This window comes from Pygoscelis adeliae, unplaced genomic scaffold (assembly GCF_000699105.1).
Source record: "Pygoscelis adeliae isolate BGI_AS28 unplaced genomic scaffold, ASM69910v1 Scaffold71, whole genome shotgun sequence".
Lineage (NCBI taxonomy): Eukaryota > Metazoa > Chordata > Aves > Sphenisciformes > Spheniscidae > Pygoscelis > Pygoscelis adeliae.
Window position 1 is genome coordinate 4069635 of NW_008824356.1, and position 12219 is coordinate 4081853.

Genomic DNA, 12219 nt, shown 5'->3' on the forward strand with positions numbered 1-12219 from the left:
TTACTATGACCAAATGGAGAGCTGTGTTCTTGTTACTATATGGACTGCTGCGACCTGACATAAATTACCAAAGCTAAAGAAAAAAACTTTAGAGACAGTTTCCTCAGGTCTCTGCCCCTTTTGCACCATGTAATTCTTGATCACATTGAAGAACGTGCTCCATCAGAAGTCTAGGATAAATGGCTTCTGTGATGTTGGTCTTGATCGTCATAAATCTTTAGCTCAAATACATTATAGGCTTTATTTATTTATCTTACTATGTTTTCTATAGCTGACTAAAATAATAGTATGGCACATATTCAAATATGCAACTGTATTAATATTTCAGAGCAATGTGATTGAGGATGTTGTATTTGAAGACTTTTTCACTGATCATGAAGAAGAGTTAGAAGCTGAGCAAGATGGTCATGATTTCTATGATTATGGACTGGTGTGTATCACGGTACAATTTTTTTTAATGTAACACTAAAAATTAAGATTAGCAAAACAATTCATAGTTTGAAGATCTCGTCATAAGACTAAATATTTTTATGTAGCTGACTTCTAGAAACAGTTTTATGTTAGATATTTGTTCATTTTTTAATAGAAAATGCTAAATCTCACTTTTTGAAACTTGAGACTGTGCTTGGAAAGAGTCATTGCATATTTTAAAGATGCTTCTTATTTTGCATTATTATAGCATTAGGTGATGATTTAGGGGCGGGCCTGTGGTATAAATAACAGGCTTTGAGTAATATGACATCTCAGTGGAGCAGCTTACTGGATGTTCCACTATGCCCAGACATATAAAAAAACTGCAAGAGTCAAGAAGCAGAATAGGGGGAAAAAGATGTTTCCAAGTGTGTGAATTTTTTTTACCTAGAATTTAACTGAATGTAATATTAAAGGATAGGCAAACAATTCTATGCAGGTGATTTGCAAGTGAAAGATTGAAGTGTGGTTCTAAGCTGCAGTGTGGGTCTTTCCAGTTACAGAATCCTGACTGTCTCAAACACTGTTGATCTAGTTCGTGGAGGCAATGTAGGAAATCAGAGCTGTAGGCTCCACAGAGAACCTGAAGTGCCTCATGGTGGTGTTCAGTTGTATGTGTTTACATAGGGTTAACTATTTGAAGTGAATAGATCTGGGAAGTGGAAGTGGGTAAAAGCTTCCCCAAATCCCATGGGAAGTAAGCTGAAAATATTTCTCTGCCAGAGAATTTGAGGTACAACTGAGTATTCCTGTAGCTAAAACACAGCTGAAACCTTGGAACTGGCCGGCAATGTTGCTGAGACCTCCGCTGGAACTTAGGAAAACTAATGCATGAGTGAATGTATTTGCAGCCAGAAATGGGCAAACTGAGGCTAGCATATTATTACTGCAGCTGAGCCCCCAGGTATAATTTAGTGTTTGGAGGCACTGTTTTATATTAAAATTTAGGGCTTCATCTGCAAGTTTGGACTATTAGAGCGGTTAAGATCTGTTGGATAACGTGTTTCCTATTTGAAGGTGAAACATGCTGGGCAGGACATGCTTGCTTTTGTCCTTGAAAGAAGCTTTTTTAATAGTGACTATGGCTATCTGAGAATATGTCATTCAAGAGTATGTGACTTGTAGATGACATGGAAGTGGAACAAAAAGATAAATTTGATTATGATAAAGGAACACTTGCTGGTTTGAACATTTCTTGCAGGAGCTGGCTAGAAATAATGAGGAGAATCTTATTTAGTATGTCAAAAAGGGAGAATTCTGCGATCAGCTTTGCACATCTCCTACATCCTCTGGCAGCAGCAACTTAAAATAGTTATTTTGTGTTTGGCTAAAAACTGTTTGGAATTTTGTATCATGTTTGACTTCAGGCACAAAGATGTTATGGCTGTATATGTAACTATACACTGATTTAGAATTGTCCAGCAGAGATGAAAAGTGCTGGTAGTCCTTTGCCTACAGGTTGACTGAGCCATTAGATATAATAATTGGAAGTAATAAAGTCTGCAGTTACTAAAATATTATATTTTATTCCATGTTTACTTGTGGACCTATTGGGAATGTCTCTTTTACTGAAAAAGAAAACTGTTACTATGGTACAAGTAGGACTATTAAGAACAACAATTAAAAACAGATGAAGTGCATACAGATTCTCAGAAAGAAGTAATAGTCTCACTGGAAATTATGGTTGTGGTGATGTTGTGGCCAATTTTTTGTCTGGGATTCCAAAGATAGGAATGTGTGTGTGACTAATGTCATTTAAGGCAGAGTGAATATGACACTTTTAAGAAGTGTTTGGCTTAAAATATGTTCATTGGAAATACATCTCCATACATGCAGTAAATTCACTAGGTGTTCAACAGTATGGCTTATTCACAATGTTCTCTGAGATTGGAGCATCTACAGCACATACATAGAGTATGTCCACTGACTGTGCTTGCTCTTTAGCATTAATCTATATGAGTATGTTGAATGTGTCGCGGATTTTTGGACATCTGGCAGTAGAATGGGCTTAAGACATCCAGAAATCCAGACAAATGCAGTCCTTGCTTCACTCTGGCAAAGGTGTGGTTGTTTTTTTTGGTGAAAATGCAGATTTCTTTGGACATTAGCTCCGTTTTTGGCAGTCTCTGCTTTTAAAAGCAGAATGTATCTGAAAGCTCTATTCATGTTAGGCTCAGACTAATTCAGACTTATTTTACTTTTTGTTTTATCTATAGACAAAAAGTTTACTGAGAAGATGCCAATCCTTGCCCGATTTTCCTGACAGTGAGATCTCAGAGGTATTATTTTATATTTACTTGTATTTGTTCCTGAACTGTGATTTTGTGGAAGAAATTCTTCCACTGAACTGAATTGATCTTAATATTTTCCTATTAGATGCAAAAGTGAGAGTCTAAAAGGTCTTTTTCAAGTGGATTGGTTACATTAAATAGGAGAACATAGCTCTGCAGTGAAAACCCCTGTTAACTTTACAGGCATTTGGATAGAGATAAGTGTGAGTAGTCTGTACTCTAGCTAACCTGAAATGAGTGGAACAACATATCTGAGTAAAGATTTTGCGGTATCAGGTCCTTGGATTTCAGACACGTCAGGGCATCAGTGTTGTCAACTTTCCAATCTGTAAAGTGCTATGTACTTTTATGGCTATTGAAGTTATGTTAGCCGTTTCACAGCATACATAAAGCAGCAATAAACTGCAAATTTTACACTTGTGCAAAGATGACCTTGATAGCATTATACAAGTAATATTTTATTAACAAATTTGATTTTGAGTAAGACTTTGAGGAGTATGTATTTATTTAAAACTCCTTTATAGCCATAAAGACCTGCTTAAAATGTTGTGACTGTGTTATTTTAAAGACGGACATGAAAGATGGCAGCAGTTTGTATGCAATGATAAATAAAAAAATTTAAACACCAGATTTGCAATTTGAACTAAGCATTGATGCTTGATTCTTAAAATACTAGTTTCATGTTCAAATAGAAGTAGTCTTGTTGAACTCAGAAAGCAATCCTTTAGCAAAACTATGCACAGTTCATTAAAAGAATTTATCAAGTAACAATTCAATATTTATGCAATTTGCAGTCAAACTATTTGATCTGGTGATAAATGACAGCTAATGGTAGATACATGTAGTGATAAATGATAGCTTTACATTGAGTTTCAGCTTTTTAATAAATCAGTATGAAGCTTTTTTAAAAATATAATTTTCCTAAAGAAAAGCAGCATACTTGTGACATTGAGATTTTTTTAATCTTTTCAAAACTTCACAGGGTATAATGCATTACCACAAATAAAGAATGAAAGGTATTTAGTTACTTAAATGGAGTGCTTTAAATTATTATTAAAATAAACTAAAGGCTGATGCAGTGTCTTTCTAATAAATACATAAATTAAATAATTCTTAGCAGACATCTGTAACCAAGCATTGAAAAAGTGCTTCTTTGGGTCTAACGAAAAATTTTTCAAAATTATTCAATGCTTCATTTATTTTTTTCATTTATTTTATTTATTACTGACAAGTGTTTCCCTCTGTAAATTTCAGGCAGTGGGCATGAACTTGCATTTTAATTTCTTCGCCGAAGCTGTGTTATACCTAATATTATAGTGCAAGTTAGTGAACTGGGATTAACAAAAAGACTGAGAAGCAATACATTTGTTATTGCAAATAGTACTTGCTTAATAATTAATAACAATTAAACATCAGAGGATAACAATTATTCTTTTGGTTTTGATTTCGTTAGGTGATTCAGGGGTGGGGACACAAAGTATGAGAGTGCCTAATTCCATTCAGATATTAACTGTGTTTCCATATAATACAATTGTACTTCCAGACATTATACAGAGTCCTCCTGTCTCTTCTTCTGAGTTCATGAATATATCTCAGTTCATCTTTTTGTAAATGTCACCACCAGTGGCATACATTTTTGATTTTAAAATTTAACTTTCCTACAAGGACTGGGGGTATTTAATTCAAATTTCTTGTGATACTTTTTAGAGAAGATTGATTTTAGCCCTTTTTGAGCTTCAAAGAACTTTGAATTAATGTTTTAGATCTCTTTGCTTTGACACATATCCTGAGGTATGCAGATCTTTTTTCCCATTAAATACTCTAATTTTTCTTCAACAGTATAGTCCCCGTGTCGCTCTTTTTTTCTTTACAATTTTATATAAAATAAAATCCAGTCCATTAAAACTAAGGAAATGTGATATATAAATGAACATCTAAATAAATTAAGTTTCCTTTTTTAACAGACAAGTTTGATTAAAAGATCAGTCTCAGCTCTGGAGATGACTGCTTTCAAAGATGAAACTACGTTAAATATGTCAGCTAATTTCAAAACCAGCATGAAAGAGTTGAAGGTTATGAAGCAACAGATAGCTGAGCCAGAGGTTGAGACAGAGATCGGGAAAAGCTCCCCTACCAAGCATCTATTGAATCAAATCTGTGATGATCCTCAGTCAATGCAGACAGACATACCAGTAGAAAAAATGCGTACTTTGAGTGGACAAGAGGATACTGAGAATGACATTGTTCTTGTGGAGCGACCTCAAAAGGCTGGGATTAAACACACTGTTTTCCCAAGAAGAAAGAAAACAAAGAAATCAAAGAAAATAATAAACCCTAGAAAATTAGAAGCTGTGATTAAGAAATTAAGTCAACCCCCAAAGATTCTTAAAAGGTTTTCTTTAATTAATTTGTATTGCCTTTTTAAAGAATGTATTTTAATTTGTAGCCATGTTATCTAATTACAGGTTTTCTCTTTTTTAATATTAAATATTGCTCTGAAATTAAGTAATAATAGTTTGGTTATTTAGGAATAATGTACATTTTTTAATGCAAAGAAAAAATACATACTGCTCAGGTATCTTTAGGACATTTAGTATATACTGCACTTTAAATGGAAATGGTGTTGCTTCATGCAACAACAGAAAAAGTTTTATCTAAGTATAAATGCATGATTAAAATGGTCAGACTTCTTTCTTCTGAAAGACAAGGGGGAAATTCTAAGTGCTTAGGAAACTGAAATGCTAGGCTGGGCTAACCTCCTTTGTACCATGAACTTCACAGATTATATCAGACAAGTAGTTTGCTTTTTACCTTTTGTTTTCACGTACCACTCCAAATATTTTTCTAGTGAGTGTTTATGTACTTCAGATATGGGGTACCTTAGAAAATATTCAAGTATTAAAAAAAAAAAGAAAAGAAATTAACGTTCTTGCTAGTTTTTTGACATTTCTTAAATACTTATGCTTGAAGTGTCACCTGCAAAAAACCCCTGAATGTTGTCTGTTTTTTGTGTACAGTCATATGTGTCCACATTGTACTTACACTGATGCTCAGGCCTGGTCCTTCAGGCCAGTTTTCCATTCAGCTGCTTTTTTCTGCTTTTAGGCACCTTTCAGTAGGTTTATTCTTAAGAAAATCAAAGATACTTAAATGGTGTGATATACTGGTATAGTGAGCTGTGACTAAGGGAGAAAGTGGCCTTTTTCCAAAGTCTTGTTTTAGACAGGGGTACCGTATGTTCTTTGTCTAAGGCTTTTGTATCAGTTTTGCTAAACCAAGGGGATTTCATCTTTGCGCTATTTTGCATGTCATTCATGCATGGGCCTGCTACATTTTTTATTTAATTTCCCTTTTTTGTTCTAGTAGGATCCTTATGTATAAAATATTATAAAAATTAGGTACATAGTATTATAAATACATATGTATAAAATATTTTCTCTGTATTCCCTTCTGATATTTTCTTCTGTGTTAGCAAGGCTAGTATTTTTTGTGATAAAGTGTTTCTGTAAAGACTTCTGTTTCTTTCACTTTGACGTCTCAAAGCAGATGTTGATATTGAATATTTGTGAAGGTTCTCATCTTGGAGCTATGAATTTTCCCAGATTATCATTTTGGAAATGTCCTTGTAAATTCAAGTGCTTTTTTTCACCTCTGGGTGGTGCTTCTTCTGCTTATATTCTCATGGCCTCTTCCTAATACCACTGGAATCTAGCATTGATATATTCATCCATCTAGGATTTATCATCATTTAGCCAGGCTGGTAATTGTCCACTCTGAGATACTGTACTTAGGTTTAGCATTGTCCTTGTAAACCTAAGTTAGAAGCTTTTGGAGGAAAGAAGCATGCAACTGCAAATAAGCGCTGAACATTCTGGGGACGTGGATCATTCGGAACAATTCTGCTTACCTGCAGCTTCAATAATGGTTTTTGATAAATGGCTGATAAGTTAAAAAATTATCATTAACAAGAGAGCTAACAATAGGTTTTTGAATAGTTGTTGACTGGCAGATTGCAATTTGATATTGTTAATATATCTGGGAACCTTTAGTTAATTTCAGTATATTTTTCCTTAGGTCTGTGTCTCTGGAAAGGCTTCCTATTAATGATAAATTCAGTATCAAGGTGTCTTCAGCAATCAAACAATATCAGAGCCCCAGCATCCCTTGTTTGTTAGATTTTGAAAAGTTTGCAAAAGTGAGGGGTGGAATTCCAAAAGAAACTTCTGCTCGCATGTGGGCCAGTGGAATATGGAACTGCTGGTTTGATGAAACTTTCCCTCCTAGAGGGACTGCTTCTGAGGAGAAGGATACTGGATTACTAAAAGGAACCGGAACGGTGGACTCTCAAGAAGCAAATCTACAAATAGAACTAGTTGACTCAATACAGCCTGTTCTTCTTGAAGGTGCAACAGTTAGTATTGAAGATTTAGAAAAAGAAGTAAGACAACTGACTGAGCTAATAGAAAAGGAAGAGCATCCTTCAGCTTTTCACTACTGCAGGCGCGGAGCAATACAAAGAAAGTTAGGCAAGTTAAAGTCAGCTATGGATGACTTGGAAAAAGTAAGTTTAATGCCAAGTTTTACTTCTGTCAAGCACCCTTTTTTTTTTTAACTGAGTGTCTGAATTCTTCAACAGGTGAAGAACTAGAAGCAGGAGAGCTGATAACTAGCTGAATGCTGCCACCTTTTACCTTTGTATGACAGCATGATCCAAGTTTAGTCCTGCAAGAATGAAGATGCAGGCTCTTAATAAACTGTGTTTGTTTACCCTAGTGTTCTCCAAGCACCATAATGTTTCTCTGGAGACCCTTGCTCAGGATACAATACTCCTAAATGGAGTTGGAGATAGGATAGACAAAAAGGACAGAAAGTGTTTTGCTTCAAGTTTTGCTGCTGGCAAGCTGACAAATATATTTTCAATTTCTGCAAAAGCATAGTAAGCAAATAAATTGAAAAGTCATGTATTTCCTGTTTGTAATTAAACTATCATTTGACACTAAGATTTTTATACAATAATACTAGTGTTTTTCTATGTATGTTTATTTTTTCAACACTTTTAAAGTTCCCTTTATAGTGCTACAAACCTGCCATTACTTCTGCCCAAGACCCTGCACAACTAGAAAGAAACAACCAAAACAGAATAAAAAAAATTGCTGAAAGAACAGAAATGAAAAGAATATTTTTAAAGTCTATAATTTAAATGTGGAAGCTGTAAAAACTTTCAAAGGCATTCTTTAAACAATGGTATAGTTCTGTATGCTTGTGAAACCTGGGTAGAGAAGTCATGTGTTGTGCTTTCGGTATGGTATTTTCATTGTCATTTAACATCTATATTACACACAGCTAGTCATAACCAGGTTGGGACCCCAAAGTACTTCATCCTATATATGACGTCGTACAGCAAAAGATGTCCTCCTTTCCTTAACCAACATCTTGGCTCTTAACACAGCATTTGGTGTTTGGAGAAGCAATCCTCAGAAGCTGCTTTGGGGGGTTCATGATCCTTGTACTGGAGTGCTTGATAATGCAAGATTGAACCAGATCTTTTGTGTTGATATTGCTCTCTGGCAGTAGAACACCATCAATCTGCCAGTGTCCCTGAAAACAGGCTTAACAACAGGCACCTTTAAATAATATAAATAGCATTTCTTTTGCTAAAATGCAAAGCTCAGTTGGCTGGAATATTTGGAAATGTGTAGAGGAATGAAACAATGAAGTACAAAACAGCTTGGCTTCATGTTGGTTTCTGAATTCCTTTCAGCTAACAGTCTCAAGCCACAGTAGACTTTAAGGAGGCTCACAGTGTGTCCTGCAGTGAGATCCACCCTTCATATTTTACTCTATTTCTAGAGTTTGCTTTTCCCAAAACGCATATTGTCTTAGGGTGAAATTTCCTTTTATAACACCATTTCTGTTAATGCTTCTCTTGGGGATAAATCTATATTTTTTTTTTATTTTTAATGGGACATAGGTACCTATTTTATGCACCTGCAATCTGTACCTATTACCTTCCAAACTTCATAAATTATCTGACCAGAAAATTGACTATATTCATAGAAACTCAATGATTATCTTGTGTCTTTTTTTATTTACCCCAAACTTTAGAAACAGACTGTCAAGGATCTGAAAGGCTAAAAATTCCACACCCTGGCAAAGTGGTTCATTAACCAATGGGCTGATGTCAACTGACAAAATTGCTTGCCATTGCTATTGCATACTTTAGTGAAAACATTATTGACTTTGCTCTTTAAGATATATGAACACAATTCCTATGTAGTTTATGGATCCTAGAAATAGTTTATAGACCAAAATTTGAGAATTACTGTTGTAGCAGAAAAGTCTTAGATTTGTATCAGTCTCTATATTTCCATGTGGCTGTTAAGTGTGTGTTATAATGAACATATGTGAAATATCTTATTTGATTGATAATATCTGTCAAGTGATTTTTGTTAGGGGATGTTAGGTGCTTTCTATAGGAATCATAACAGCATGGTTTGAAAAGCTGATTCCTTTTTCACAGGGGCAGGTTAATTCTTACTTTCAGATAGAAGAATTCTGACTTCTAGAAATAGTTCAGATAACTATTTTAAAGAAATCATCAAACATGGTAATATCCCAGCTGATTAATATTTTGTGCTGAATATTCTGGTAGCTTGGCCTCTGATTCTGCATATGTGTAAGTACATGATGCTGTTAAATAAACAAGTGACATTAGTAAAATTTTTCAGATTTTTAGGTTAAATAGAAGTTTGTCAGTCTAGGAATTTTCTGAAAAAAATAATTTCAGTCCAAAAATTTTCTCATTTCCTATGTCCTATTGTTAGCACACTTGAGAAGTTCCTTCTGCAATATAAGTTATTTACTTATTTTATTTATAGGCTATAAGCTTAGAACCACTACTGCTTAATGCTTACTGGCATAGACATTTGATTTACCTCTTTCAAGACAGAATTTCTGCTGCTTTGGATGACCTGAAATTTATAACTAAATGGAGCAAAAATAAAGCAGGTAAGTATCTACTGAAGTATAACTTAACAGTTAATTTTTCATAGTGTTTTTTCTCTAGTTGCCTTTGGCCCTAGTTCTGCAAATGTTTTTGTATGTATTTAAACTTACATCAGTTGTTTTAACCATATTATAAAAAGATTATAAAGCAGACATGAATCTTCAAGGGCTTGGGACAGAAGTTGCGTTTCTAAGGCAAAAATAAGTACTTCATTTTAGTGTGTGTTTAAAAAGAAAAAAAAAAAGGAGGACTCATGGAAATTGTATCCATTAACTTAATGGGGAAAGCTGATAACAATCCTGTAATGGAGACAGTGTGCTATTGTGCTTCAGTCAGCCCTGTTCTGCCATACCCTTTAAACTGGGAAGGAGGAGCTTAAAAGGGAAAGATACCACCTGGTTGACAGACCAGGCTCTGCAGGTCAGGGAAAGTGATTCCCCTCAGCCAGGTTGTGATGCTGCACCTCCAATACTTTGTCCAGTTTTGGAACCCCTGGTATAAGAGAGAGAAGCTGGAGAGAGTCTATTGGAAAGCCATTAAGATGGTCAGGGGTCTGGAGCCTAAGCTGTAGAAGGAAAGGCTGAGAGAGATGAGTGAGTGAGCCTGGAGAAGGTAAGGCTAAGAGGGAAATCTGTTCTCAGCTGCATAATGGGTGGCAGCAGGGAAGACAGAATCAGACTCTTCCGAGAGATGCACAGCAAAACAGGAGGCAATGGTCACAGGTTGCAACAAAGGAAATTTTAATTGGACATGGACTTGGAAGACACTCCCCCCCCTCCTCCTTCCTCTACCCCTGTTTTCTTTTGTTGCTGAGCATGACATTATATGGTATGGAATATCCCCTTGGCCTACTTAAGTCAGCTGTCCCAGATATATGTCCCTTCCCAACTTCTTGCCCACCCCTAACCTACACGCTGTGGAGCGGGCAGAGTGGGGGGAATAAAGAAATAAATAAGTAAAGCCTTGACAGTGTGCAAGCATTGTTCAGCAAGAGCTAAAACGTTGTGTAATCCACACTGTTTTAGCCACAAATCCGAAACACAGCACCGTATGGGTGGTTATAAAAAAAGTTAGCTCTATCCTGACCGGACCCAACACAGTGGAATAAATATTGTGTGGGCCCATTTGAACTAAATCTCTTTATATTTGTTTGTGATCAACAGGTCTACACTAAATTGCTTGATGGGCCATTTCTGCAGAGCTCTACAGAGAGCAAAGATTTTTAGTACCTGTGAATCCAGCAAGAGCTATCAGTTTACAGCTGCATGAGCTCCACGATTGAGCACACAGCCATAGCTCTAAACTTTTGAGTTCTGTTGCTCAGATTAAAGCAGAACTTTCCAACCTTTTGTATAATCTACTGTTCTATTTCTACTGCTCCTGTTAATTACCCTGTAAGGAGGAGATGACATTGTTTTGCGCTGCTAAATAGTGCCTTTTATATTTTGGGTGGTTGTTTCAGATACATACCTGTCAATGGCTGAAATTTACAGGAAACAGGGTGATAATACATTGGCAATCATCAATTATAGCTCTGCGATACAGTGCAGCCCTACAGATGATGACATTTATTTTAGAAGAGCTGAGTTGTATTTTGAGGAAAATCAATTGTTATTGGCCATGGATGATTATGCCAAAGTAAGTTCACTTTTTTGTATTGTTACAATAATGTAGTAACTTTTGTGTAACTTCAGTAAAAGTAAACTGTATTTGGATATATCTGGCAAGTAGCTTGGAGAATGGATATCCTTTCAAATAAATGATGTTTAAAAAAAAAATCAGTGCTATGGAAATAAATAAGTAATTTTCTGTTACTCTTGCCGGCTAATCCAATATATTACTGAATGTCTACAAATTATCAGCCACTAGTAAGCTTGCATCGCTACTTTTTTTATTTCACTTTACAGTTAATGGAAATGACAATAGACATTAAAGGACAAAGGAATAAAAAAGAAAATCTAAGAATAAAAGAATATATTATTTTTATGCTTGGTTAAGACTTTTAATCGTTAGAAATAATAAGAATGAAGAATAACATCACGTACTACTTTTTTTTCATTATAGTGTTTTCAGTATAACCCAAAAAGGACGGATGCACTTATGAAACATGGAATACACTTCTTTGACTGTTCAGTTTTGACTGCAGCTATTCAGGATTTTACAGCTGTGATCAAGGAAGACCCCAGCAATGCTCAGGCGAGGTAGGATATATAGTTTGACAAGAGAATTTGAATTTTAAGTGGATTATTAAAATAATATTAATATGTAAAAGACTGAATATGCATTAAACAATAATAAAGCAATTGCTTTTCCAAAGAGGTGTCTAATAGAAACAGAATAAGACTTCTAGGCCTTGATATTCATTGGGGAATCTTTGTATGACTTTAATGACTTTGGATTAGTCCCTAGACCTTAATTTAGCTAAGCACAGAACCACATGCTCAGATCCCA

At 35.2% G+C, this 12219-nt stretch overlaps 1 protein-coding gene across 1 annotated transcript in view; it reads left to right on the forward strand.

Annotated features, from left to right (window-relative positions):
• The window catches only part of TTC6 (tetratricopeptide repeat domain 6), a 67806-nt gene that overhangs the window by 24979 nt on the left and 30608 nt on the right, over window positions 1-12219 (forward strand). The window contains exons 7-12 of the mRNA XM_009319467.1: window positions 329-442; window positions 4727-5154; window positions 6837-7323; window positions 9641-9770; window positions 11231-11406; window positions 11833-11969. Coding sequence (XP_009317742.1) covers window positions 329-442; window positions 4727-5154; window positions 6837-7323; window positions 9641-9770; window positions 11231-11406; window positions 11833-11969 — 1472 coding nt within the window. The remainder of the gene's footprint in view (window positions 1-328; window positions 443-4726; window positions 5155-6836; window positions 7324-9640; window positions 9771-11230; window positions 11407-11832; window positions 11970-12219) is intronic.